Raw genomic sequence first — 26,139 nt, 5'->3', positions numbered from 1 at the left:
CCCCCCCCCCCCCCCCTGTCGATATCTACAGCTTGTAAACGAGATTTTCATCGAGCGTCGTCGCCCATGAAAGACACACAAATTTGATTCAACCTCACCATGAAACGCTACTAATGTTTCAGATCCAACGCCAACACCAGTTTCTTCCACGATGAACATTCATCTCAAATCTAAACAACCAAGAACAATTTACAGTCTCTAATTACCAAAACCCAGCTATAATATCATAACATTTCAAGAAAAAACATCTGGGTTCTTCATCTAATGTTTCCGACAATATGAGTATAAGAAAAGAAACATAATTAGGATGGATATGAATAGGATAACTTACAGGAAATCCTGGAAGGGCAAGACGATTATTGCTTATCCGAGGCTTCTTGAAGGGTCGTAGAGGCAGATAAGAGCTCCAGAATTTGTCTTCTTCTTCGGGCTTTATCGGAACAATCCTGTCGAGTGCGCCGATGACGACATGTAGAGACAAATTCAAACTTAATTCTCGTCAGCACAGCTCCGACATAGAAATTGGTGGGGACTTCGAGGAATATATATATGTCTTTTCCTCTTCACGTGCTCTCTTCTGCTTCAATCTTCTCTATTTCCTTCCTTTAGTTTGCAAGGGCTTTTCACTACGTTTCCTTCTTCTTTCGGGAAGGTTACGTTATTATCATGTTTTTTTCTCCGTTCCTTCTTCCTCAATCCGAGCTCGAACTTGAACAATTACATGGTATCGAAATCGAATCATTGACATTTAGAATGTCATTATGGATCAGAATTACCAAATTATTAAGGTTAAGAACTGTAATTAGTATCTTATAACGAAATTAAACTTGGAACGAAAATTATGTTAGATGAAAGTGTCCCACATCCGTTAATTTAGGGAATGGTCATGGGTTTATAATCAAATAATAATGTGAAGTCTTTTGGAGAAGCCCAAAGCAAAGCAAAGTAGAGAGTTATATTCGTGTAACATGGTATCAGAGTCATGCCCTAAATTTAACCATGCCAATAGATTGGCAAATTCTCAAATGTCAAACAAAGTATTGTGAGCCTCAAAGGCATAGACTTTTTGAGTAGAGTCTCGATTAAACTTTGTTCGAGGGGAAGTGTTAAATGAAAATGTCTCACATCGGTTAATTTAGAGAATGGTCATGGGTTTATAATCAAATAATACTCTCTCCATTGATATGAGGCTGATATAAGGCTTGCTTTTTGGGAAGCCAACATATTACATAATTATCTCTCATAATTTTAAGTCTAAAATGTAAATAAAAAACAGACCAAAATCAGGACACTCACATATTCTTAGAAACCAAACCAATAAAGAAAAAATATCAATATTTCCCTATTTTATTTTGTCCAACAAATCTTAATTTATTTATATATTTAGTGATAAAAATAAATATTTATATGTCAAAATCGGAAATTTTACACTGAAGGTTGATCCATATGTGTAATATGTTTTATAAATAATTATAAAATATAAATTTAAATAATAAGAAGAAATAAAATGACTTAATAATAATTGTAAAATAAAAGCATGGGATATTTATTTAGCGAAACAAAGAAAGCCGTTGAAGTTGGATCCCTATGAGACGATGACCAAATTCATTAGCCGGAGACTCAAGGTGAACAAATGGCGCGAAAGGGGAAAAGAACCAAAAACCCTAACACCAACGACCATGAAACCTTCCATTACCACCGATATCCGCCCCGCCGCTGCCGTCAATATCGTCTTCACAGTCGCACTCACATTCAGGAGTTAATTTATCTATTTTCTTCTAATTGTTCTTTCATTTTCTCTAACTAATATAACTAACGTTCATTTTCTCTAACTAATATTTAGTGAAAAACAGGGTGTATTGAAGCTTAAGAAACTTCGTGGACAGAAAATTTAAACAAATCCGGCAAATACGAAGATAGGTACATACTTGGAATTACAAATGTCCACTAGGAAGGACACTGCCGTAACGTTGCCCGAATATGGTGGGGATCACATCTGAGCGACCATGTTTCCTGTTTCAAATGATTCATCATAGAGTGCGCCTCCAGTCCACCTCTTCAGCATCTCTAATGCCGCCTTCGGCTGGTCCATTGGGACCATGTGACCCGCGTCGTGAACCTATTATCGAAGATACAATTGAGTGATTTGCTTATAAGAGATTTGTTGCGTTTAAACACGATCTTCGTACCATCAAAAGTAAGTTTGAATGATTTTTAACCATTTCGAAATTGAGTCACATATGAGAGAGAGAGAGAACCTTGAGAAAACTGAGGGGGCCATGTTGTTTAAGCAATCCTGCTTCTGAACCGTCGACTAGGAAAGGGACGTTCGGAGAATTCCCGAACTCCTCCTTACCAGACCATTCCATAGCATTTACCCATCTTGAATTGCCTATCCACATACATAGACACTCCAATCTTAGAAAAACATACGTAAGATCTAGTATATCATGTCTGAATATTGTTACCTAGCCAATTGCAGATCAAATCATACTCTCCCGCATATACAAGCAACTTGATCCCGTCCTCGAGTAGAGCAGGAATACCCACTTCGGCGTTCCTCATCCAGTCCACCAGCATCGCCCTATAGACAGTAGGACTGCACGAAACAAATTCTATGTCCCCAACTCCGAGCGTTTCCCTAACAGATTGCAGGTTCAAGAATTTCTCCATATTTGAGAAGTCGTAGCAGAGACTCCCTTCACACTTTTTCCTGATATCATAGTGCTGAACAAGAGTGAAAAACGTTAATATCAACGTTAAAACCCTACTCGGTTCCCATTTTCCATCAACGGGCTGCAGACACAAGTTTACTTAAATATTTGCGGTCGTGAAAGGCATTCGGATTAAATGTGAGGAAACATGACAGAAACGATGTTGAAACTTTCTGGAAATCATGAATTACTTGTATTTGTATTCCTTGTAAATTATATAAACCAATTATTTCTAACAAATTAATCAAACCAAGTCATTAGAAGTACAGATAATTTAAAACTCCAATGCTATAATCAGAAAGAAAAGCAGTATTCTTACATTCATATCACCGGCATGCAACATGATGCTGGTAAATATGGCGTTGCAAACAAAATAAGAAGTCATGCAAGAAAGTGTGCCATCAGTACCTAGAAAAGGAACGCATATCAACAAAAAATACCATCAGATGCCATCAGAAGCTAGAGACAAAGTGCGGTGTCGCGGGAAAATCACATGCCAAGCTACTAAATACCTACCACACAGATTAATTGCAAGTTCACAGGGTGGAACCAACAAGTTAATATGACGATGTTGAGACTTTGTAATGATGCCCATGTCCAATGCATAGTCTGGGTAAGTTTTGTATTGGATTGCTGGATCAGTAAGCCCATTGCCAATAGCAAATCCCTGAAACAAACGTATTTAAAGATGGATCAAGTCGATAGAAGAATATTCTTATATTTTTCTGATCTAATTTTAAGACACAATAGACATACTTTAAGGTTTATATGAGTTCCTTCTTTGGCTTTGTTTCCCTGATGAATCCGGGCAGCCAAAGCAGGAATATAATGCCCAGCATAAGATTCTCCAGTTATGAAGAAGTCATTCTCCACAAGGTCGGGGTTTTCCGCAAAGAAAGCCTGATTACAAAAAAAAAAAAAAAAAAACAAAATTATAATAATAATAGAGGTCATATCATTGTGAGTTTTGATATTAATTTCGATCTCTCTACATTCCTCTACAGTGAATCAATTTGATGTTGCGTTACTAAATGTGGAATCAATAATGATAACGACTACGAAACACTTCCCTCCAAAACCAATTAGTAATATCAGTAACTAAGCAAAGAAAAATGAAGGGAAAATACCTGCAAGAAGTCGTAAAGGTCATTACTAACACCATTTTCATCATGACGAATATCTTCCCTATCAGAACTATAGCTAAAACCAGTCCCAATAGGTTGGTCGACATACAGAAGATTTGAAACCTGCAGCAACGGAAGTAAAACAACTATTCTCTATCAGCCAGTGAAGCTTTGTAAATAGATATGGTAGCCCAAATAAAAGTAGAAATGGATGAATGTTGCCTAACTGCTCGGCAAGATCCTAACCCTAAAAAAAATCGATACAACCAAATCGAGAACAACAAATATATATATCTAGATCAAATAGAAAAACTAACAAATATACCTTATCCCAACCATATTCATTCCAAACAAGTGACAAGTTGTTAGCAACTTTAAAAGGACCGTTTTCATAAAACATAGCCAATTCGCTACTGCATCCTGGGCCTCCAGTCAACCAGATAACGACAGGATCTGTTGTTTTGTTGTTACGGGACTCGAAGAAAAAGTAGAACATCCTACACAAATGAGAACAGTTAGAACTCTAAGCAAGCACGCAAATTGTAACAGAACAGAGCAATTGCTGATAATCAAATCAGGGTAATTTCAACAAAATTTCCAATTCAGATTCAAGCAAAAGATATGCATATATATATATATATACAGATACAGCCAGTAGCGGAAAAAAAAGGATCCACTTCAATTAATAGAAACTAAAACTAACTGCGATTAAAACATAGATTATAATTATTAATTAGTATATATGCTGAAAGTATCTACAACGACATCCAAAACTTCGTAACAACGCATGCAGTTGGTAAACTGCGAAGGAAAATCGACATGTTTGTCATCGAATCATCTTCATGGACCATAAGTTTCAGATGAACAAACTAGATATACACGAACCACATTTAACAATAATTCTATAAGATACCGTGCCCGATGAAATAACCTAGCACATAAAATCCAACATGCAGTATTAGAGCACGTAAACTGGAACACCGAACTCTCCAGTAAACCACCGAAATCCTAGGGTTGCTAAAACCTCACCTCGCATCATGAGAGTGTTCGATCTTGTAATATCCAGCATGGTGGCCCAAGTCCTCCACAGAAACCTCAGAATCACCAAGGATTGGGAATCTCAACCGCCTCTCCACGATTTTCTTCGACCCGGTGGCGATCAGAGAGGAATTTTCAATACTCCGATGGATGATATTGGCATCACTTTTAGGAAACAGATTGAGCTCTCTGATGAGCTTCTCAGCCTGGTCGGAAGGAAAATTGAAGGACGGAATACTAGAATCATCGACGATTCCAGCCAAAGAAGAACCCGGAGAAAGAATCAAAAGGGATAGCAAAATACAAACACAAATCGAGACATTCATTTCTTGTTCCCTAGGAAATCCTATCCTCTCGCCTCTGAAAATGAAAAAGTTTCTCTGAAACAATAGCTACTGGAAAATGCTAACTTCAAAACACATATATATATAGAATTGGAGGGGAATCGCTTGAGAATATTTCACAAGTATTGCTTTAACGCATTAAACATAGATCTTGACCGTCCATTACTGTGCCAATTTTGATCATGCGGGACCTGTGTACATGAGCGGTTCAGATTAACGTGAATTTCACGCAATTTAAAATTTCTAGATCAAATTTGGACCTTTAAAAGTATAAAAAAAACTAAAATTAAAAAAAAAAAGAAATTGATGTTTTTTTAAAAATTAATTAATTACTACAATTAGTTACAAAGGGTAAATTTTGCTTTTACTTTTCCAATTAAACTTGATCAAAGATAATAAAAATAATTTTGATTACAAAAATAAATTTATTTTAAAAAATAATTCTTCGAACGAGTTTCCAATTTTCCAGGACTCTGAAACTTCAACTTAAATATCAATTGTTACCGCCATGGCAGTAAAATAATGTTGAATTTAGTAGTTAGTTTGAACAAGGATGCCAACAATGTTGAATTACAATCTTCATGGAATCAGTAGATGGAGGTAGTAGCAGGTCATCGAGTATGAGCTCGAGTTGGTGACTGCGATCTCGAATCTTGTCTACCGCTAATCGAAAAGCCCTTCGTCGTGCCAAATATCAACCAAGAAATCTACCATCTCCTGTCAGTAACATAACAAGCATCAATAAACGTTATACGTATGCACTACAAACAACAAAATCCTGGTTTCGAAAAAGTCAAAGATTCAAATTCTCACCCGCACATATTGAGTTCATAAAACAATTGATCGAGCAAGATGAAGGACTATATGCGCCCGCACACGCACATATATTTAGAAATTGAATGCACTTTTTGGAAGCTTACCGGGAGAGGTATAGGCTCACTGAAGGGCTCGTTAGAGGAAAGCAGATCTTCATATGCTGTTGACCAGCTACAAATTTAAAGCGAAAATTTCATCATTCAGATTATGTTCCTAACGAGAAATGCTTCTTTACTGAGATAAATGAAAGTTACAGAAGACACCAAATAGTATCTATCGTCTCTATTGGGTACTTTTCTTTCGTCTTTTACCAAGTATAGAAAAAGGTTTAAGATTTAGTAAAAAATGGAAAAGGTACGTTCCTTCAGGATATTAAATGAACTCTCTGTTTTTTTTTTTTTTTCCTTTTCTTCTCTTTATACAAAGACTTCTGTACCATTCACAACGACGAGTGCCAGCGAGTCAGCAACAACACCTTTGAATCAAGCGAACTTATCCTCCCAAAGAGTTATTTCAAGAACATATAAAACCTTTTTGAGTTCGAACTTAATTGAACAAAATTTGTTCTATAGGTTCTCCAATTGTCTTTTGAGTTCTAAAGTTCAACAATATGTTTGTTAGGAAGAAGAATTACGAACTTTAGACCTTTTAGTCGAGAGTAAATGTCTTAGCCCATTGGCAGAGTTACGAAACCTTTTTATTTCAACTAACTATCTAATTTCCATGAAGTGGTCAGAGTAATCACTAGCTTGACATTTAGAAAAGGTTCAGTAAAAATCTATAGGCTTAAGTTAATAATATCTTCAGGCATATTTTGTTGCTGAAAAATTGGGATGTCTACTTGTTTGACTACTCCTATTTAGGGTATTGTTGTGTTTATTTTGATTATTGATTATGAACATTTTTTTCAAGTTCACCAACAAAACTAATAGAATGATTCACTATCTGCAACTGAGAACATTCAAGAGAGCAAGAGATCACCTTATCATTGATTCCTTCTCCATTCTTTGTTGTAGAAATTGTTTATCGATCCATTTCTTTCTACTCTCATGCCAATGAATTGCAGCTGTACAACACATCCAATCAGATTGACAATGAAAAACACATTTCAAACCAAAAGTAATAACTACTTCAAGTTACTGTCACCATTTCAAAAAATCTACGCTTGATGAAACAAAGAATTCCTTATTAAGACGATTCGAGCACATTCAAAGGCCAAAGATTCATGATATGCCTCATCAGATATTCAATCAATGAAACAAAAAAGCATGGGTCATGAAGGTGCCTATCTTCCCTCAGAAAAACTCCTCCTCTGCCAAGCCATTACTACTAGTCCACTTTCCTTTCAATCTTTCCTTCAGTTATGCCTGACATCCGCCTTTATATAACTCACACACATTTACCACATTCAGAAAACTCTATCAATAATTCTATCATTATTTCGTTCACGTTTACGACAGCGACGTTCTAGATCATCAACACATTCCAACACGATGCAAGAAACTAAATGGGGATTTATCGTTTCCTATTTTCGGTCACTCCTAAATGAAAGAGTATGGTGGAGCCTCTAAATTGAATGGAATATATAAATTTGCATGAGTAGAACCAAAGAACAAGCTTTACTTTTTTTTTTTTTCTTTCTTTTCTTTTGAGCATTTATTCTAAAAGTTTTGAATTCTATGGGGTCATCAATTATATATAGCAGGCACAAATAAGCACATAAGAAATAGTAATTCCAAGAAACTAGAGAACAGGTACAAAACATCAAATCTGAAACTGCTATTACAAACTTCATGGATGCTTGCTTACCCTGATTAACAAATGTGGAGGAGCTTAAATCCTTCTCTGAAGGCTTCTTCACTTCACTGGAAAACGAAGAACGACCCATAGACGGTTTCTCTTTCGAATGGGAACTTCCTTTATTCATCTCCATATTCTCTGAACTAATATACTCATTCCCTCCTGCAATTATAAAGCAAGTGCTCTCTTTTAGAAGCACACAAGAAGTGCTCTAACTACAAAGAAAAGCAAGTTCTGGCATAACAAGCATTCTGAGAGAGCAGCCAATTAGCATAAAAACCTGTGTTTTTCATCTGATGAAACGTAAAAGAGAAAACACACTGAAAATCATCAAAACTGACAAGAAAAATTGGCAAATTCCCAAAAATTGAACAGATATTCTCATTGTATATCTTATATATGCTAAAATCTAGAACATCAGTCTAGTTTCAAATTGAAACGAATAATCTTATTAACCTATCTGAACTTGCCCCGAAACGAAACTCGATGAACTTCTAATTTAACTCGATTGACAGAATCAAACTAGCAAGGAAACTGGTTGATAATTCTACTATACTAAGAACAATTGTTGACAAGTGGAATACATGAGAAAATTGTTTGAAGTTGCAAAACTGTTTAATCTATTTTGAATCCGGTTATCCAGTCCTCAATTAAATTTACATCAGGCACTAATTTCCATTAAGAGATCAAAGCGTATTAAGTTGATAAACAAATTTCTTAAGTAACGTTTACTTTGGCCCTAAGAGAAATTTTCAATCAAGAACCGTGAACATTTAGGGATCCTCAGAGTTTTTGTCCATTTTTGTCAAGAAAAGCCAAGACGCTCCACAATTTTCCACATAAAAAAACAAACGCTATCATAAATTATCGCACGGTCTAATCCAAACCATTAGGTCCAGCTTTGAGATCCAAGGAGTCTCGTCTAATGAGCCAATCAGGTAAATGAACAGAAAGTTAATACCGTTCATCCGTTTAGAAATCAAATGCAAGATAGTTCTTCCAAGTTCTAGGCAAAATGAATCGTATACAAAATGAAAATGAAAAACGAGAGTTCCTAATTTCTCAACTGAAAACACCAACAAATGTACGACACAAAATTTCTTGCTCCCATAACCTAATCTAACCGATCGAATTCGGCCATTTTTCGGTTGATAATCGAAAAACCAAGATTAAACTCGAAATAAAAGAAAAGATGATTTCGTCCATAACAGATCAAAATCCCGTAAAAGACCCAACGGATTCTCCACAATACGAAATACATTTTTTGGCCCAATAAACATCAAATCGACATTGCACATGGGAAAAAAATCCAAAGAATCGAAAATCCAAATCAAAACAAGAGAAGGAAGAAACAGATTTGCCAAAAACCAGAGCGTTCAAGTTCATACCTCGAAGTGCGAACATCACACGAGCATTATTCCATTCGAAACGGAAGAACAAACACAATAAGATAAATAAAAATCCAATCTCACTATCGGAGTTCGAGCGAAAAATCGAGAACGAGGACAGCAGAAAAAGGAAATTAAAATGAGGTGAAAAGAACAAATCGCAATCGTTTTGTCGACGTGCAAATGGGATGCATGGCTTTTCTTCTCCGATTTGACGACCAACGTCGGTTGCTGACGTGGATGTGATTACGATTGGTTAATTGAAGTATTTGAGTGAATGGACGAAAACCCCCCATACTTAATTTGTAGAGTAGGGGTCTTTTCGTCATTTCCTATCGTTTTGTTGGCTTGATCCTATTGGTGTGTGACTCAAATAACTCGGAAAACTTAAATTATCAAATTTTATTTTTTTTTACCAAATTGGGTTAGATTAAATTTTCCTTCAAATGGTAACTTATTCATAATTGAAATTTTTATTGTCGGGTCCATCCGAAAAATAGAACTTACGATATTTTCAATGATATATTATAACTTATAAATATTTAATATATAAAATAAAAGATCGAGTTGTGTTTGTGAACCATGTTTAATTCATTCGAGTCACCAATTTAACCAACCCAAAATTTTAAGTTGAAACAAAATTATAATTCAACTCGTGTATATCTTACCTTTATATTATTCTTGAAATATTCAACCAAGGAAAAAATGCAGGTAAATTTGTAAAATTACCACAACCTATAATAAGGGTTCTTTTAATTGATTAAACTTTTTTATTAAGACAAATATTTCATATTTATTTTAATTTTATCATTCATTTTAGGGAATAAAATAACTATTTTATATCTTTGTATATTATTTTCGTTTTTGTATCAAATTTTCAAACGGTCGATCTTAACTCAATTGGTAGAGTGGAGGACTGTAGTTGTATCGTCAAGTTGTTATCCTTAGGTCGCTGATTCAAATTCGGCAGGTCAAAATTTTAACCTTTTATTTTTAAACTTTTAATAAATTTATTTTTAATCACGGTTGGACACCAAACCGACATTAGCTCAGTTAGGAGAGAGGAGCATTATAGTTTGTAATAATCCCTTAGGTCATTGGTTTAGAGTTTTAATTGTTTTTTTTTTTTAATTTAATTGGTAGAGCTAATGATTGTAGTTTGTTAATCAGTAATCTTTAGGTTGTTGGTTCAAATCGGACAAGTTGGAATTTTAATTATTTTAAAAGTTTAATTTATGAATGGTCATAGTGAATGATTGTAGTTTGTTGATCAACAATCCTTAGGTCATTGGCTCAAAACCGACCTTAGCTCAGTTGGTAGAGTGGAGGACTGTAGTTTGCAAATCAGTGTAATCCTTCGGTCGCTGGTTCGAATCTGGCAGGTTGGAATTTTAATTCTTTTAAAATTTTAATCTATGAATTGCTTTTAGAATTTAATTAATTTTTCATTTTTAATTTATTTTATATTAAAAATTACAATCAATTGGTAGAGCAAATGATTGTAGTTTGTTGATCAGCAGTCTTTAGGTCGTTGGCTCAAAGCCGACCTTAGCTCAGTTGGTAGAGCGGAGGACTGTAGTTTGCAAATCAGTGTAATCCTTAGGTCGCTGGTTCGAATCCGGCAGGTCGGAATTTTAATTCTTTTAAAATTTTAATCTATGAATTGCTTTTAGAATTTAATTAATTTTTCATTTTTAATTTATTTTATATTAAAAATTACAATCAATTGGTAGAGCAAATGATTGTAGTTTGTTGATCAGCAGTCTTTAGGTCGTTGGCTCAAAGCCGACCTTAGCTCAGTTGGTAGAGCGGAGGACTGTAGTTTGCAAATCAGTGTAATCCTTAGGTCGCTGGTTCGAATCCGGCAGGTCGGAATTTTAATTCTTTTAAAATTTTAATCTATGAATTGCTTTTAGAATTTAATTAATTTTTCATTTTTAATTTATTTTATATTAAAAATTACAATCAATTGGTAGAGCAAATGATTGTAGTTTGTTGATCAGCAGTCCGTAGGTCGTTGGCTCAAAGTCGACCTTAGCTCAGTTGGTAGAGCGGAGGACTGTAGTTTGCAAATCAGTGTAATCCTTAGGTCGCTGGTTCGAATCCGGCAGGTCAGAATTTTAATTCTTTTAAAATTTTAATCTATGAATTGCTTTTAGAATTTAATTAATTTTTCATTTTTAATTTATTTTATATTAAAAATTACAATCAATTGGTAGAGCAAATGATTGTAGTTTGTTGATCAGCAGTCCTTAGGTCATTGGCTCAAAGCCGACCTTAGCTCAGTTGGTAGAGCGGAGGACTGTAGTTTGCAAATCAGTGTAATCCTTAGGTCGCTGGTTCGAATCCGGCAGGTCGGAATTTTAATTCTTTTAAAATTTTAATCTATGAATTGCTTTTAGAATTTAATTAATTTTTCATTTTTAATTTATTTTATATTAAAAATTACAATCAATTGGTAGAGCAAATGATTGTAGTTTGTTGATCAGCAGTCCTTAGGTCGTTGGCTCAAAGCCGACCTTAGCTCAGTTGGTAGAGCGGAGGACTGTAGTTTGCAAATCAGTGTAATCCTTAGGTCGCTGGTTCGAATCCGGCAGGTCGGAATTTTAATTCTTTTAAAATTTTAATCTATGAATTGCTTTTAGAATTTAATTAATTTTTCATTTTTAATTTATTTTATATTAAAAATTACAATCAATTGGTAGAGCAAATGATTGTAGTTTGTTGATCAGCAGTCCTTAGGTCATTGGCTCAAAGCCGACCTTAGCTCAGTTGGTAGAGCGGAGGACTGTAGTTTGCAAATCAGTGTAATCCTTAGGTCGCTGGTTCGAATCCGGCAGGTCGGAATTTTAATTCTTTTAAAATTTTAATCTATGAATTGCTTTTAGAATTTAATTAATTTTTCATTTTTAATTTATTTTATATTAAAAATTACAATCAATTGGTAGAGCAAATGATTGTAGTTTGTTGATCAGCAGTCCTTAGGTCGTTGGCTCAAAGCCGACCTTAGCTCAGTTGGTAGAGCGGAGGACTGTAGTTTGCAAATCAGTGTAATCCTTAGGTCGCTGGTTTGAATCCGGCAGGTCAGAATTTTAATTCTTTTAAAATTTTAATCTATGAATTGCTTTTAGAATTTAATGAATCCGGCAGGTCAGAATTTTAATTCTTTTAAAATTTTAATCTATGAATTGCTTTTAGAATTTAATTAATTTTTCATTTTTAATTTATTTTATATTAAAAATTACAATCAATTGGTAGAGCGAATGATTGTAGTTTGTTGATCAGCAGTCCTTAAATCGTTGGCTCAAAGTCGACCTTAGCTCAGTTGGTAGAGCGGAGGACTGTAGTTTGCAAATCAGTGTAATCCTTAAGTCGCTGGTTCGAATCCGGCAGGTTGGAATTTTAATTCTTTTAAAATTTTAATCTATGAATTGCTTTTAGAATTTAATTAATTTTTCATTTTTATATTAAAAATTACAATCAATTGCAGAGCGAATGATTAGCAATCCTTAGGTTGTTGGCTCAAAGCCGATCTTAGCTCAGTTGGTAGAGCGGAGGACTATAGTTTGCAAGTCAATAATCCTTAGATCGTTGGTTTGAATCCGGCAGGTTGGAATTGCAACTTTTAAAAAATTTTAATCCAACTTAATTAATTTTTCTTTTTTAATTTATTTTATATTAAAAATTTCAATCAATTGGTAGAACGAATGATTGTAGTTTGTTGATTAGCAGTCCTTAGGTCGTTGGCTCAAAGCCGACCTTAGCTCAGTTGGTAGAGCGGAGGACTGTAGTTTGCAAATCAGTGTAATCCTTAAGTCGCTGGTTCGAATCCGGCAGGTTGGAATTTTAATTCTTTTAAAATTTTAATCTATGAATTGCTTTTAGAATTTAATTAATTTTTCATTTTTATATTAAAAATTACAATCAATTGCAGAGCGAATGATTAGCAATCCTTAGGTTGTTGGCTCAAAGCCGATCTTAGCTCAGTTGGTAGAGCGGAGGACTATAGTTTGCAAGTCAATAATCCTTAGATCGTTGGTTTGAATCCGGCAGGTTGGAATTGCAACTTTTAAAAAATTTTAATCCAACTTAATTAATTTTTCTTTTTTAATTTATTTTATATTAAAAATTTCAATCAATTGGTAGAACGAATGATTGTAGTTTGTTGATTAGCAGTCCTTAGGTCGTTGGCTCAAAGCCGACCTTAGCTCAGTTGGTAGAGCGGAGGACTGTAGTTTGCAAGTCAGTAATCCTCAAATTTTAATTATTTAAAAATGAATTTAATTAATTAATTTTTATTTTTCTTAGTTTATTTTATATTGAAAATTACAATGAATGGGTAGAGTTCCAAGGAATTGGTTAAGAGGGAAAATGGAAGATTTTTCAAAGAGTTCCAAGGATTTGGGCTAAAGGATCCAATTCAATTCCAGCTTCTTCTTCCTCCTCGTGTCCAAAAGTAATTGTGTGGTCTGCATTAAGTCCGCCAACATCCTCCGAAGCCTTCAACGCCCAATAACAACTCGTTTCTTGCTCTCGTGGCTCCCACTTTCCCTCCAAAATCTCCAACCTCAAAGGAGATACTCCGAATCTTCTTCTTCTTCTGCTGCGTATTTCTTGTTCTACTCGTTCACAATCTCTTACTCCCATCTGGGTTTTTCTTACAGGAATTGGATTCAGAGGAAGCAAGGATTGAGCGAGTGAGAATGATAGCTTTGAATTCGCATTTTGTGCTGATTGATTTGCACAGTTCATGGCATTCGGCTAACCAAATCCCTATTTCGATTCCTACGTACCTGCAAAATTCTCATTCCGTTTCGAAATTCTCGTCGTCGTTTTGTCGAACACGTCGTGCGCGTAAGGGGATTGCTTCGTCCAAATCTTCAGCTCCGTCGTTTCCTTCCCCTGAAATTCGTCGGCCGACGTCAGATCGGTTGTTTTTGGGGAATGGATTGTTGACGAATCAATCCAATTCGAGTTCCATTTTGGATTCGGACTTTGCTTCGACCTCGTCTCAGTCAGAGGCTACTGCGGAGTTGGAGGTGTTCGTGGAACTGTTGCCTTCGAGGATGAGGAAGCAGCTGAGCTCGCACGATGAATTCCGGGAATTGATAGAGGTTGTCTTGGATTTGGGAAGGAATCCTATTGCCAGGTTTCCGTCAGGGGATTGGGCTATTTCGGAAGAGCTTGTGAAGCATGAAGATCTTAGCCACGCAATATCTAAGGTAATGATCTGAAGATTTCAATCTTGGAACATATGTGTGATTCACTGATAAACGGAGTATGATTAATGCTTATTTTCTTTATTATACATAAAGTTGGGTATAGTTGGTTCCTTTTGTGATTGGTTCTGCTTAAATTTACTAGAACATGGGACATATTCGTCTTGTAAAGCAACCAAGCTAAAATGGAAATCATTTGCTTAAAGAAGTATACCAAATTTTGTGGTAATTGGTCTGTTCTTTAGGTAGGAGACTTCTCAGACGACAACCGATCGGGCATGGACAGATCTTTGCATCGGATAAGTGCAATTCGAAACCGTAAAATGCAGATTATTGGCCTCACTTGCAGGGTAGGGCGTTCTGTCTCTGGAAGTGCTGAGATCATTCGTGATTTAGTAGAGGGTGGAGGTTCCATCTTGGTCATTGGACCACCAGGAGTTGGCAAAACCACATTAATCAGGTACTATGAACAACTGGGACATTCCAAACTCCTATTGTTCTTCCGTTTTTCCTGTCTTGATTCTTGATTCTTGATTAGCAGCACATTGTACCAATAGTAAGTCCAAGAGAACTGGTGGGGACAATGTTTATTGTGGCAATAGTCTTTAAATCGATGCAATCTCGAACCACCTTGCCATAAAAATGATTTTATGTTTCAACTTTCAACACCAAGAATAGGCCATAATGAATGAGCTGAATTGGAATTTGTTTGAGGTCTTACATTGCTAAAGTTTCGTGCTGAAGTTTCGATTTCGGGGATCAAAACTGTTCTTTTGAATTATATGACTTATGCAGAGAAATCGCTCGGATGCTAGCAGACGACCACAAGAAACGTGTTGTTATTGTGGATACTTCCAATGAAATTGGAGGTGATGGAGATGTTCCTCATGCAGGAATAGGCAGTGCAAGGAGGATGCAAGTCCCTAATGTTCATATGCAGCACACGGTGAGAGCGCAGCGCACGTTTATGGTTTTAACCATTACTTCATTTGATAGTCCCGTGTCAAGGCTCGAGTTGCTTTCTTTGTAGGTTATGATTGAAGCAGTGGAGAACCACATGCCTGAAACCATAATCATTGATGAAATTGGAACAGAACTTGAAGCACTAGCTGCCAGCACAATTGCTCAAAGAGGGGTTCAGCTAGTAGGGACAGCTCACGGAATCACCATTGACAACATAATAAAAAATCCATCGTTGCAAATCCTTGTTGGTGGCATTGAGGTTTAAATGTCCTCCTCCTCGCTGCCTGCATCAAATGCATTTGCATATAACTTTACCTTGAATATTGGAAATTGTTAGTCAAACGTCAAATGATAATATGCAACTCAGAAATCAATTTTTGGGCAATCATCTGTAACGTCCTAAGCCCACACCTAACAAATATTGTCTTTTTTGGGGTTTTCCTTTCCGGCTTTCCCTCAAGGTTTTTAAAATGCATCCGCTAGGGAGAGATTTCCACATCTTTATAAAGAATGCTTAGTTCTCCTCCCCAACCGATGTGGGATCTCACAATTCACCCTTCTTCGGGACCCAACGTCCTCGCTGGTACTCATTCCCTTCTCCAATTGATGTGGGACCCCCCAGTCCACCCCCTTCGGGTCCCAGTGTCCTTTCTAGCACACCGCCTCATGTCCACTCCCCTTCAGGGTTTAGCCTCCTCGTTGGCACATCGTTCGGTGTCTGGCTCTAATATCATTTGTAACGTCCTAAGCCCACGACTAACAGATATTGTCCTCTTTGGTCTTTTCCTTTCAAGTTTCCCTTCAAGGTTTTTAGAATGCATCTGGTAGGGTAAGGTTTCCACACCACCCTTATAAAGAACGTTTAGTTCTCCTCTCCGGGATCTCACCTCATCCTAGAAGGGAAAAAGTTCTCTTACAATCTGCTAGCTATCTTGCTAATTCTATTTTGTAGAACGGAAGTATATTGATGAAAGTGCTTATCATTTTTGTTCCTTTTTTCATTTCCCTTCGACATAGAGTGTGACCCTTGGTGACGAGGAAGCAAGGAAAAGAAAAGTGCAAAAGACAATTCTAGAGAGAAAAGGACCTCCTACTTTTACTTGTGCAGTTGAGATGATATCCAAAACAGAATGTCGTGTTCATCACAGATTAGATACAACAGTTGATGCAATATTAGCAGGTGCTTCTCCAACTAATTTGTCATCGTTAAGGTGTATTCCTTTCCTTCAAATATATTATTACAATTGATCCTCTGTCTTTCTCATTGGTGTAGGAAAAACTCCTCTTTTTGAAGTACGTAATGTGGAGACTTATGCTAATCCTTCTGTGGGGCCATCTCAAACTCTTGGAAAGAGTCTTCACGAAAGGTTACATTCAAAAGATGATAACATCATTGCTGCTAGTGATCCTGACATGGAAGTACGTCAAGTGAAGACTTATGCTAACCATTCAATGGGGCCATCTCCAAATCATGAAAAGAGTCTTCACGAAAGATCGCGTTCGAAAGACGATAACATTATAGCCGATGATGATGCTGACATGGAAGATGAGGGTCACCTTCCTCATCAGTCTAAGAGTAGACCTGTGAGCAAAAAGAGCTCACCAGTGCGAGTCTATTCTTACAAGGTAAATGACCTATTAGCATCTAGTGATGATAACATTATAGCTGATGATAACATTAAAAATGTGCGAATGTTTGGCACTTCCAGATTCTTGAATCTGATCTACTTCAAGTGGCACAAGTATTGGGGCTCGAGAATGAAATAGACGTAACCGATGACATTGAAGCAGCCGATGCAATATTAGCATCTAGTGATGAAATGAAGCAGAACCCAGGGATCCGAAGTGTTGCAAAATTTCACCACTTGCCTGTGTTTGTAATCAAGGTACTATTTACTTCTATAACTAGAAATTAAACGCATATTTTCTTCAGAAATTTACAACTCTTATCTTTACAGTCGAACACCATGGCTCAAATGGTCAAGGCAATCCGCATGATTATGAAGATCGACTCCGGTTCTATAACGAAGAAACCTCGAAAAACCCCTGACATTGTAATTGAAGGTGATGCACCAAAAAGAAAGCCATCCCTAGAAGAGATAGATGCATTGGAGGTAATTTCCTTTCCACATTTATGCTTTTGTGTGTGGAGGGTGTGTACTCTTGCATTTATACCACTGGTTCTGAAAGGCAATCTGAATAAAAATTGCTGATCGCTGCATAATGGTGTCAAATTTTTGTAATAGCAACAAGTACTTCTGCACGTTTATAGAAATAAGGCATTTTCTGCTTTCATATATCAGAGTTTCACATCAATTGATACCATGATGTTAGAAGGAGGGATGGATTGTGAGATCCCACATCTGTCGGGGAAGAGAACGAAACATTCTATATAAGGGTGTAGAAATCTCTCCCTAGCAGACGCATTTTAAAAACCTTGAGGGGAATCCCGAAAGTGAAAGCCCAAAAAGGACAATATTTGCTAGCGGTAGGCTTAGGACTTCGATTCATTTGGACTCGTGCCTTTTTCCCGTTTCTTTCTGTGGGTACAACTAGCTTCATAATTAATGGCTAGATGCCTAGATTCCTGTCTCAACTGCAATTCAATTGTCTTTCACGAGCATCATAGCTTACTCTATTGAGTGCTAATCCTGTCTAACAAGATATGTGGGAATCTGAATCTATAGTAACGTTGCCTGTCTGGTTCTGTTCATTGTATGATAATGTTGTGAAGTCAACTCATCTGTCATTTCCAGTAGACTTTTACAATTCTTTTGGCATGGCATAAATATTTTGTAATCTATAGGATCCATATCAAACACGGTCATAATTCTTCTGGTGTTCTTAAATTTGACAGGAAGTTAGACTTGCAATCGAGTATATCGTGATTCCTGGTGGAGAGCCAGTTGAGCTTCTACCTCGACGCTCAGATATCGTTGCTCGACAGCTTGAACTCGTAGAAAGTTATCAGTTAGCAGCCGAATACTCGAGTTCTGAGCCGAACCCGAGGTTGCAGATTCTTCCATTGAGGTTGAAGAGTAAGAATCTTAAAGAACCAAAATCTAGTTCAAAATCAGCAACTGGGGAAGGGACTGGTATCTATAGGCTTCCTTTGCTGCCTGAATGAAAAATCTAACCAGATTTCCAAACATGGTACAGTTTGTTCTATTGTGAATTTATGTACAGGCATGTAAATAATTCATATATGTATATCTCATTAACATAATTATTTATATATCTTATTCCACCTTGGTTATACAACATTGTAAGAATTCCTTCAATAAAACACTGAAATTACTCCAATATTCAACCAATTCTTACACCCCTGTAGCTGACTATCCCCCTTTTATTCGTTTTGGTGGAACAAAATTCAATTAGCTTGCACTTTGATCAATTAGACAGCCTTGTCAATGGTACCATTTACGTGCGACATTGATACAATGTTTGCTCGATAATTTTTTGCACGACCAGCAATTGTTCAAATTTTAGTACTGAAATATGAAGGTACCATTTATATGAGTCGTAGATACAAATTTTCACACAATCTGTAGTTGTCCAAATTTCAATACTGAAGCATGAATGTACCATTTATACGAGTAATTGATACATTGGTTGCACATCCACAAATTTTCGCACAATTAGCAATAGTTCAAATTTTAATATTGAAACACGAAGGTCCATTTAGATGAGTCGTGTAATTGTCCAAATTTCAATACTGAAGCACGAAGGTACCATTTATACGAGTCATTAATATACCGGTTGCTCATCCCATAATCCACAATTTTTCACACAACCATTAATTGTCCAAATTTCAATACTGAAGCATGAATGTACCATTTACACGAGTAATTGATACACTGGTTGCTCATCCACAAATTTTCGCGCAACTAGCAATGGTCCAAATTTTAATATTGAAACATGAAGATGAAGGTACCATTTAGATGAGTCGTGTAACTGTCTAAGTTTCAATACTAAAGCACGAAAGTACCATTTACACGAGTCAATAATACACCGGTTGCTCATCCCACAATTTTTCGTACAACCATTAATTGTCCAAATTTCAATAGTGAAGCATGAAGGTACCATTTACAGAGTAATTGATACACAAGTTGCTCATCCACAAATTTTCGCACAACTAGCAACGGTCCAAATTTTAATACTGAAACACGAAGGTATCATTTAGATGAGTCATGTAATTGTCCAAATTTCAATAATGAAGCACGAAGGTACCATTTACACGAGTCATTAATACACCGGTTGCTCGTCTCACAATTTTTTGCACAACTCATGCTTGTCCAAATTTCCATATTGGAACGTGAAGGTACCACTTACACGAGTCATTGATATACTGGTTGTTTGTCCACAAATTTTTGCACGACCAACAATTGTCCGAATTTTAATATTGAAACACGAAGGTACCATTTACGCGCGTCATAGATACACGGGTTGCATATACACAAATTTGCACAACCCGCAATTGTTCGAACCTTAATAGAAGCACGAAGGTACCATTTATTTGTATTATTGGTTGAACTTAGGCTTTCACCGTCCTTGACCAGACAACCGTTTGAGGCCCAAAAAAAGCCCATGTAAGAGTCGAGCCCAAGCCCAAAACCAAGCCTAAAAAACTTAGAATTTTGTACGGACCTGTTGAATATCTCGACCATGGACCTTAGACGCTAGGGTTTAGTCTTTGGAGCCTAAAAACCCTGCACCCTCTGGAACTCGCTGGTTCACTCCAGGTAACGAAGGCGAGTGTTAATTAATTCTTCTCTCTTTGCAACTCTTCAATTTTTATTGAAATCGCTCATTGTTGATTCAGACGGAGGCTTGATTTCCGTGTTTTCGGAGTTCGTCTCATTGAGTTTTCGGTTCTGTTTGCGGTTTTTGTGCAGGAATTGTATCTGATTGATAGCCGGAGGAGTAATGGCTGCGAAGGACGAGTACCGAATATTTGTTGGAGGACTCTCGTGGAACGTGTCGGAGCGTGAGCTTGAGAACGCTTTCAGCCGCTACGGCAAAATAATTGAAACTCAGGTAACTTTCGTCCCTTCCCCCGTTTTTTGTGTGCCTCCTATTTGCTTGTTGGTTGAATGTCATGGTGAAAAGGAAATGTGGCTTGTACTCTGAAGAAAAGTCTAAATGATTCGGCATGCGTGAGGTAGAAAATATGACAATGTAAATGCCGTTTTATGTCGAGGACGTTTTTTGAGCGTTTTTATGATGAAAATCCCTGCTATGATTTTTACGACATTCGTAATAGGTTGTCGGCTTTCCCTTTCCACAATTCATGCCAAATACCAATGCTATTTTGTTAGTTGCAGAGTCCCTCCATTTGCGTCTGCCATGGTTTTAATACGGTGTATTTATAATATCTCTAGTCTATCCTATGTCCTTTATTTATTTTTTATACGTTAGTTGAGCCATCAGTATGCATTGATTTATTTAAGCCATATATGAATCAGAATACTTCAGATGAGTTTTAACTACACGATTATAGCTAATAATTTGTTTCAGGCTTTCTCTTTCTTACCGTCCTTTGATCATTTGTTTTGTTGAATATGGTCCAGGCAGTCAGCTTAATGCTGAATACATGGGTCTGTTCGCACATTATCTGCTGAATTCTTACTTAATAGGAGAAATGGTTAATAGACAAGAAATCCTATTCATCAGTATACATATATTGCAAGAAATTGCTTGGAAACTGACAGTATTTTTTAAGAAAAGCATTTTCAGAATAATGTTTCAGAAAGGATGCTCAGTTCATTCTCTTAGGATATCTGATGAGACGTTTCTTCTGTGTGGTTGATTTTGTGGATGAGAAATCGCAGCTAGCCCAATTTGTGAAAATTGTTCAAGACACTTCGCTTCAAAAACTGAAATTTAATGTTCAACATACGGTTTGCTGATGTAGTTTCCTACTCGTCAGAGTAAAAGATTGGGTAATAATTGTATTTCGTGGAGATGTATCTGCTGCCACGTGTTGTTAGTCGCCTCAATTCCTCGACAATCCACAGATTGAATTTGGGTATAAGTTGTTGGATTGAGCAGATGCTTCTAGAACTCCAAATATTCAGTTTTTTTTTGTTCATTCTACACCGGGCCTTCTATCCTAAAAGATTTTGCAAAGTATTCCATACCTAATCTCTGCTCTTTTTAGTTTCAAGAGCATTTAACTTGATTTGTATTGCCTAATTCAGCTACAGAGTTTGGTTATGTTCTTGCTCAGTCAGTATAAATAGTGAGTACATGCATTCAATAGGGAATGCAGTATCGTCTGTCATGCTGTTGGTTGCTGTGTAAGGTTCGTGCTTGGCACTGTGCAAAATTTGGAATTGGAACTTACTATACCTAAACTAGGATGTACTGTTCTTGACTTCTAGTGCTTCCGTATGTTCATGATTTTTTGGGTGCTTTGGCATGGAAGGGCAGGCTGTTGGTAAAATATTTTAAAGTTAGTTCACCAGAGAAAATTTCAGACACTGTAATTTCAGTTGTAAACCATCTTTCACCAAATCTATAAACACACCCATAATGACAAAAAAGGATAATAATAATATAACTACCACATATTTTGGCGCACACTGGAGCTTCAGGTGCAGTACCTTTTTCATTTGTCATTACATCCTGCTGCATGCCAGTATTCTTGGGTATAAGTGACCTATCTGGCTCCACAGTTAAATTATGCTGGTTGTTCGGTAAATTATAAAGGTGGAAACCCAGTTTACAGCATAAGATAAGAATAGCATCTAAAGTGCGGAAAGTTTTTAATGCACTGTTGTACTTTGTTTACTGTGGCATTGGATTGGGTGGTAGCGTGACACAGAGAATCATTATGGCAAGAAATTGTATCTCCCCTAGATTTTTCTTCTCAATTTATTGGTTTCTAGACTCTAGGGTGATTTATATGACTCGGTTATGAACAATGGAATATTGCCTGAATGCTACAATTAGTTAAGGCTACGGAGTGGTAGTGGAGTTATTTCAGTAACCAGTAGAAGGGTTGCCTTGGGTGGTCATCTCAGTGGGAGATATTCTCTTTAACTTTTAGAGCTTAAGATTCTGACTTTATGATGGGTCATTTCCTAATTTGCACCCAAAGAGGGTAGTCGAGGTCAAAGTTGCTCTTTAAATGATAGATTCGAGGTGTTGAAGACAGCTTATCTAACAGTGTTCAAGTTGTTGGCAACCTTGCCAGGGCTTTGAAGAGAAATCCTTCCAAGTATATCATTTAAATTTGCTACTTAAATGATTTGCTTGGAAGGGAAAGTAAGTTATCAGAATTTTCGATCGTTTTCTTCGAAGTCTATTCCTTGCACAGCTATCTTGCATAACTATAAAACATTTTCGTAGTCTATGTTGGAATTGAGCTGTATTTATTAATATTTGCATGAGATTCTCTTGTGATGTTTATGTAGATCATGTTAGAACGAGATACAGGTCGTCCTCGTGGGTTTGGTTTTATTACCTTTGCAGATCGTCGAGGGATGGATGATGCAATAAGAGAGATGCATGGGCATGAATTTGGTGAGCGGATTATCTCAGTAAATAAAGCTGAACCCAAGATGGAGGGAGATGATAGAGAGCCAGGTTTCAGGGGAGGAGGCTATTCATCTGGTGGTAGGGCTAGTTTTGGGAGAGGAGGAGATAGATCTGTGGGGCAAGATGAATGCTTCAAGTGTGGACGCCCAGGGCATTGGGCACGAGACTGTCCTTCAGCCGGAGGTGGACGTGGTAGGGGTAGAGGTTCATTTTCATCGCGTTCTCGATTTGATGGTGATAGTCGTGGGGATCGTTTTGGAGGAGATCGTGACCGGTATGTCGATGACCGTTATGATGGAGGGCGAGATGGGGGGCGCTACGGTGATAGAGATCGTTTTGACCGTAGGGATGACAAGTATGGAAGTCGAGACCGCTATTTTGACGACAGGTAGTTCTGATTGTGATAAATGATCACCCATTTACATATCTTCCGAAGTATGATTTGATTGCTTTACATCTGCGATTGTGTATGCAAACTCTGCAGGTACCCATCTGCTGGAGATCGTTTTACAGGTGGTGATCGGTATGATGTTAGTGATCGATATCCTCAAAATGGCTACGTCAAAGACAGAGGTGGCTACGATAGGGATATTGGTCCCAGGAGTGGCAGTGATAGGTATGGTACTGGAGGAGGTCCTGGCCGTTACGAGGGAAGAAGTTACAGAGATAGGCCAGGCCCTTACGACCGCCCAAGCAGGGGAGGACGACCGTCTTCCTACGAGCGCTATTAAAATTCAGATGTACGTACTGTTCGTAGTTTATTTACAATTGCATATCATTCTACAAACTTATGAGTTAGCTGGGATGTGCACTTGCAATGAACTCCTTATGCAACCTCTGATCTTCCTTTTTTTTTGGTTTCGTTTGGATTTGATGCTATCCAATTCTCCACTGCTTTAGAACATATTTAGTAGTAGAAATTTTTGATGTTACAAATTTCTGATATTCATAGGGTTACCTTAGCCTTTCATTTTTACACTTTTGATCCATTATATTTGTGCCTCGTTGAGTTTAGATTGCATCGTTTGATAACTATGGATTATATTTCAGTATAACATGCGTTAAATTATATGTTTAGTATATAAAGTTTTAAATAGGAGGTTCATATGACTCAACCAGAGAGATTCATTAACTCCACTCATCCCAATTATGTCGATAATCTCAAAATTTTGATTTATAGTCTCAAACAAACTACTGGGTTTGGTTTGAGAGATCTACACCTTATCTCTGCCCACACTCAGACTTCGATGCCTCTAAAGTCGATTTCTATTCGTTCTATGGATATACTTTTGCTTCTCCTACTGATAGCTTCGTTGAGATTTTAAGTAGGAGTGAATTTTAAATGGCTAATATATATTGTATTAACTTAAATTCTTTTTTTAGGCTTGACAAGTTGCGCGATTAGATTGGCCTCTATATATTGAGTTTAGTTTCATATTTAGTTGTTTTTTAAAAAATAAAATAAGGTCGGACTATTTAGTCACACTAATCTTTGTTGGATTCTATATCGACACATCTTTTAATGTGATAATGGTTTAATTTAATGTTTGTGTACGGATTATGTTATTTTATTATATTGATATTTATTCGAAATTAAAAAAAAAAACAGAATTTACACGGAAAGCAAAATATATCCATACATTTAATTTCACCATATTGGATTCATAGGCTTAGATAAAAAATCATAATTTGTATATTTAGTTGAATTTTTACTAATTAATTTGTTAATTTAACAATTTATATTTATTAAAATTAAATAAATTAAAAATTTAATGGAAAAAAAATATTAGGACACTGGAATTTAAAAAGAAAAATAAAATAAAAAGGAAAAAGCGAAAACGCATTGTACGTAGAAAAGCGAGGGAATTCCTTCAGAGCAGAGCTCTCACACTGAACGCCTGAACAGCGAACTCCACTTCCCTCTCAATCTGCATGTCCTTTCTTCTTCTTCGCATTTCCTTCCCCCATTTTCAATCCTCCACTCTCCGCCTTAGCCATGGCGTCCAAGGGCAAGGGGATTGCCAAAGACACCTCCGCCGGTAAACGGAAGCTTCGCGATGACACCGATAGCTCCGCTGCTCGCAAGAGGAGGGACCGCAGCGTACTCCAGTTCTTCGAAGATGTTTCTCCCGAACTCGGTGCCTATAGCGACGACAGTGATTTTCTTGATGGTAGATTATCTCTTGTTTTTCTCTTTTTACTGGTTGTCGTTGTTTTCGTCGTTTTTGTTCTACATTGTGTTTGGTTTTGATCTTTTGGTGTTATTTGTTTGAAAACTTTCCGTTGGAAGTAATTGATGGAAATGATCATGGTTTAGGACTGTTTTTTCCTCTTGGAGAAAGCTTGTTGTATTACGAGTTTTACTCGAAACGTTTTGATTCGAGAGAAGTCTGTCTTCATTCTTTAGGTTGATGGTAGTTTTGACTTATTTGCTGAACATGCGGAGAGGCCTACGCGGATAGTGTCCGTCGTTGCGGCTGTCTGGATTTGGTTTTAGATGTTCGAAATTTGTTACTTGATGAATGGAGTGATTTTGGAACTCTGATCGTCAATGGCCCCAACTTTGTGGGTCGTTTTTCTTTCAAATTCCTCTCACACTTGGGTTATATTCGCCGTCTAGTTTTTTTGTATTACAAGGTGTTGGATTGGTTCTTGATGTTTGGGAGTTCAAATTTTTGTCTTCAAATTTGGTTTACTACGATCAACTATGTACTTTCCCCCCTCTTTTTGACTAGAAATTTGGGAAGTAACGAACTAGAAACTAATAGAGAAGCATATGGATGAAACTTTCTAAACCAAAACCAAGCGAACTTTAAGCTGAATAGTGAAAAGTTAATCTCAGAAAATGAACAACTATGAAGAGTTTGGATAGAGTGCTCCAATAGGCTGCGTAGACTTTGGCTATCAATTCAATTTTATAATTAGTGATCAATTTCAGTCTTTTCATTTTCTTAAAAAAGTTTTATGTTAACCATGAACCGGTTGCATCCTCACTGTTATTATATTAAATTCATTGTTTTACTGTACATCAACAAAACTACTTTTAAAGAAAGAAAATTTTGGTTTTTAAAGCTTCCAACACATGATTAACAATTTTTGGATTATTTGCTTTCAATGATTCCTTGTGTATTTGCAGGACCTTCGTGTAAAAAGGAATGTGAATGATTTTTTTTTTTTTTTTTTTTTTTTTT

The 26,139-nt window shown here is 36.7% G+C and overlaps 6 protein-coding genes and 12 non-coding genes across 27 annotated transcripts in view; 15 read left to right on the top strand and 3 right to left on the bottom strand.

Annotated features, from left to right (window-relative positions):
* LOC111458823 overlaps positions 1–889 on the bottom strand; it is a 3,756-nt gene extending 2,867 nt beyond the window's left edge. For 2 of the 5 annotated variants that reach the window (XM_023101673.1, XM_023101664.1), the window contains exon 1: positions 332–888. The gene's annotated coding sequence lies outside the window, so the exon portion shown is untranslated. The other 3 variants (XM_023101647.1, XM_023101681.1, XM_023101653.1) reach the window with 3 other exon arrangements.
* Positions 890–1,566: 677 nt separating this feature from the next.
* LOC111458815 (serine carboxypeptidase-like) lies at positions 1,567–5,297 on the bottom strand. Its single transcript, XM_023101640.1, has 9 exons — positions 4,868–5,297; positions 4,164–4,335; positions 3,842–3,961; positions 3,471–3,614; positions 3,231–3,381; positions 3,034–3,122; positions 2,469–2,727; positions 2,259–2,392; positions 1,567–2,119 (listed from the first exon to the last, which is right to left on the bottom strand). The coding sequence occupies exons 1-9, from the start codon at positions 5,200–5,202 to the stop codon at positions 1,991–1,993; spliced, it is 1,533 nt and encodes a 510-aa protein (XP_022957408.1). The 5' UTR covers positions 5,203–5,297; the 3' UTR covers positions 1,567–1,990.
* A 392-nt stretch (positions 5,298–5,689) lies between these two features.
* Positions 5,690–9,429, bottom strand: LOC111458848. Of its 5 annotated transcripts, none has more exons than XM_023101690.1 (5): positions 9,225–9,429; positions 7,846–7,998; positions 7,018–7,102; positions 6,141–6,207; positions 5,690–5,937 (listed from the first exon to the last, which is right to left on the bottom strand). In XM_023101690.1, exons 1-5 carry the CDS (start codon positions 9,238–9,240, stop codon positions 5,884–5,886), a joined length of 375 nt encoding a protein of 124 aa, XP_022957458.1. In that variant the 5' UTR covers positions 9,241–9,429; the 3' UTR covers positions 5,690–5,883. The 5 variants fall into 5 exon arrangements, with proteins under 5 accessions (XP_022957458.1, XP_022957473.1, XP_022957490.1 ...); XM_023101705.1 differs by having other exon boundaries at positions 7,846–8,129; positions 9,225–9,428; XM_023101722.1 differs by lacking the exon at positions 9,225–9,429 and adding an exon at positions 8,421–8,549.
* Positions 9,430–10,523: 1,094 nt separating this feature from the next.
* On the top strand, positions 10,524–10,612 carry TRNAY-GUA. The gene is given in 2 exon segments: positions 10,524–10,560; positions 10,577–10,612. It is a non-coding gene; the product is annotated as a tRNA-Tyr (tRNA).
* Positions 10,613–10,766: 154 nt separating this feature from the next.
* Positions 10,767–10,855, top strand: TRNAY-GUA. The gene is given in 2 exon segments: positions 10,767–10,803; positions 10,820–10,855. It is a non-coding gene; the product is annotated as a tRNA-Tyr (tRNA).
* A 154-nt stretch (positions 10,856–11,009) lies between these two features.
* On the top strand, positions 11,010–11,098 carry TRNAY-GUA. The gene is given in 2 exon segments: positions 11,010–11,046; positions 11,063–11,098. It is a non-coding gene; the product is annotated as a tRNA-Tyr (tRNA).
* Positions 11,099–11,252: 154 nt separating this feature from the next.
* Positions 11,253–11,341, top strand: TRNAY-GUA. Its single transcript is given in 2 exon segments — positions 11,253–11,289; positions 11,306–11,341. It is a non-coding gene; the product is annotated as a tRNA-Tyr (tRNA).
* A 154-nt stretch (positions 11,342–11,495) lies between these two features.
* TRNAY-GUA lies at positions 11,496–11,584 on the top strand. The gene is given in 2 exon segments: positions 11,496–11,532; positions 11,549–11,584. It is a non-coding gene; the product is annotated as a tRNA-Tyr (tRNA).
* A 154-nt stretch (positions 11,585–11,738) lies between these two features.
* TRNAY-GUA lies at positions 11,739–11,827 on the top strand. The gene is given in 2 exon segments: positions 11,739–11,775; positions 11,792–11,827. It is a non-coding gene; the product is annotated as a tRNA-Tyr (tRNA).
* Positions 11,828–11,981: 154 nt separating this feature from the next.
* TRNAY-GUA lies at positions 11,982–12,070 on the top strand. The gene is given in 2 exon segments: positions 11,982–12,018; positions 12,035–12,070. It is a non-coding gene; the product is annotated as a tRNA-Tyr (tRNA).
* Positions 12,071–12,224: 154 nt separating this feature from the next.
* Positions 12,225–12,313, top strand: TRNAY-GUA. Its single transcript is given in 2 exon segments — positions 12,225–12,261; positions 12,278–12,313. It is a non-coding gene; the product is annotated as a tRNA-Tyr (tRNA).
* Positions 12,314–12,534: 221 nt separating this feature from the next.
* Positions 12,535–12,623, top strand: TRNAY-GUA. The gene is given in 2 exon segments: positions 12,535–12,571; positions 12,588–12,623. It is a non-coding gene; the product is annotated as a tRNA-Tyr (tRNA).
* Positions 12,624–12,752: 129 nt separating this feature from the next.
* TRNAY-AUA lies at positions 12,753–12,839 on the top strand. Its single transcript is given in 2 exon segments — positions 12,753–12,789; positions 12,804–12,839. It is a non-coding gene; the product is annotated as a tRNA-Tyr (tRNA).
* A 139-nt stretch (positions 12,840–12,978) lies between these two features.
* On the top strand, positions 12,979–13,067 carry TRNAY-GUA. The gene is given in 2 exon segments: positions 12,979–13,015; positions 13,032–13,067. It is a non-coding gene; the product is annotated as a tRNA-Tyr (tRNA).
* Positions 13,068–13,196: 129 nt separating this feature from the next.
* TRNAY-AUA lies at positions 13,197–13,283 on the top strand. Its single transcript is given in 2 exon segments — positions 13,197–13,233; positions 13,248–13,283. It is a non-coding gene; the product is annotated as a tRNA-Tyr (tRNA).
* A 510-nt stretch (positions 13,284–13,793) lies between these two features.
* Positions 13,794–18,705, top strand: LOC111464873 (uncharacterized protein ycf45). The gene is made up of 9 exons (XM_023109143.1): positions 13,794–14,446; positions 14,689–14,903; positions 15,239–15,389; positions 15,474–15,665; positions 16,424–16,586; positions 16,680–17,032; positions 17,116–17,292; positions 17,365–17,520; positions 18,264–18,705. The coding sequence occupies exons 1-9, from the start codon at positions 13,928–13,930 to the stop codon at positions 18,531–18,533; spliced, it is 2,196 nt and encodes a 731-aa protein (XP_022964911.1). The 5' UTR covers positions 13,794–13,927; the 3' UTR covers positions 18,534–18,705.
* Positions 18,706–20,061: 1,356 nt separating this feature from the next.
* On the top strand, positions 20,062–23,926 carry LOC111462429 (glycine-rich RNA-binding protein RZ1C-like). 2 transcript variants are annotated; one of them, XM_023105998.1, is made up of 4 exons: positions 20,062–20,148; positions 20,302–20,443; positions 22,825–23,336; positions 23,433–23,926. In XM_023105998.1, the coding sequence occupies exons 2-4, from the start codon at positions 20,333–20,335 to the stop codon at positions 23,677–23,679; spliced, it is 870 nt and encodes a 289-aa protein (XP_022961766.1). In that variant the 5' UTR covers positions 20,062–20,148; positions 20,302–20,332; the 3' UTR covers positions 23,680–23,926. The 2 variants fall into 2 exon arrangements, with proteins under 2 accessions (XP_022961766.1, XP_022961758.1); XM_023105990.1 differs by having other exon boundaries at positions 20,062–20,157.
* Positions 23,927–24,776: 850 nt separating this feature from the next.
* LOC111459247 (protein RNA-directed DNA methylation 3-like) overlaps positions 24,777–26,139 on the top strand; it is a 13,355-nt gene continuing 11,992 nt past the window's right edge. The window contains exon 1 of the mRNA XM_023102056.1: positions 24,777–25,119. Coding sequence (XP_022957824.1) covers positions 24,945–25,119 — 175 coding nt within the window. The 5' untranslated portion in view covers positions 24,777–24,944. The remainder of the gene's footprint in view (positions 25,120–26,139) is intronic.

Source organism: Cucurbita moschata, unplaced genomic scaffold (assembly GCF_002738365.1).
Source record: "Cucurbita moschata cultivar Rifu unplaced genomic scaffold, Cmos_1.0 Cmo_Scf00002, whole genome shotgun sequence".
Taxonomy (NCBI): Eukaryota; Viridiplantae; Streptophyta; class Magnoliopsida; order Cucurbitales; family Cucurbitaceae; genus Cucurbita; species Cucurbita moschata.
The sequence above is the reverse complement of the archived record's forward strand: the minus strand, read 5'-3'. Positions and strand labels throughout refer to the sequence as shown.

What these genes read in the sequence shown, in the direction of transcription:
- LOC111458815 (XM_023101640.1), bottom strand. Translation starts at nt 5,202, where the DNA reads ATGAATGTCTCGATTTGTGTTTGTATTTTGCTATCCCTTTTGATTCTT. An exon ending in TGCATGCCGGTGATATGAAT is followed by an intron (nt 2,728 to 3,033) that starts GTAAGAATACTG and finishes ACTCTTGTTCAG; the next exon opens with CACTATGATATCAGGAAAAA. An exon ending in GCCCCCTCAGTTTTCTCAAG is followed by an intron (nt 2,120 to 2,258) that starts GTTCTCTCTCTC and finishes CTTCGATAATAG; the next exon opens with GTTCACGACGCGGGTCACAT.
- LOC111458848 (XM_023101690.1), bottom strand. An exon ending in CTCCACATTTGTTAATCAGG is followed by an intron (nt 7,103 to 7,845) that starts GTAAGCAAGCAT and finishes TGTGTTGTACAG; the next exon opens with CTGCAATTCATTGGCATGAG. An exon ending in GAGAAGGAATCAATGATAAG is followed by an intron (nt 6,208 to 7,017) that starts GTGATCTCTTGC and finishes TTAAATTTGTAG; the next exon opens with CTGGTCAACAGCATATGAAG.
- LOC111464873 (XM_023109143.1), top strand. Translation starts at nt 13,928, where the DNA reads ATGATAGCTTTGAATTCGCATTTTGTGCTGATTGATTTGCACAGTTCA. An exon ending in ATGTTCATATGCAGCACACG is followed by an intron (nt 15,390 to 15,473) that starts GTGAGAGCGCAG and finishes CTTTCTTTGTAG; the next exon opens with GTTATGATTGAAGCAGTGGA. An exon ending in TGCCTGTGTTTGTAATCAAG is followed by an intron (nt 17,293 to 17,364) that starts GTACTATTTACT and finishes TTATCTTTACAG; the next exon opens with TCGAACACCATGGCTCAAAT.
- LOC111462429 (XM_023105998.1), top strand. Translation starts at nt 20,333, where the DNA reads ATGGCTGCGAAGGACGAGTACCGAATATTTGTTGGAGGACTCTCGTGG. An exon ending in GCAAAATAATTGAAACTCAG is followed by an intron (nt 20,444 to 22,824) that starts GTAACTTTCGTC and finishes ATGTTTATGTAG; the next exon opens with ATCATGTTAGAACGAGATAC. An exon ending in GACCGCTATTTTGACGACAG is followed by an intron (nt 23,337 to 23,432) that starts GTAGTTCTGATT and finishes CAAACTCTGCAG; the next exon opens with GTACCCATCTGCTGGAGATC.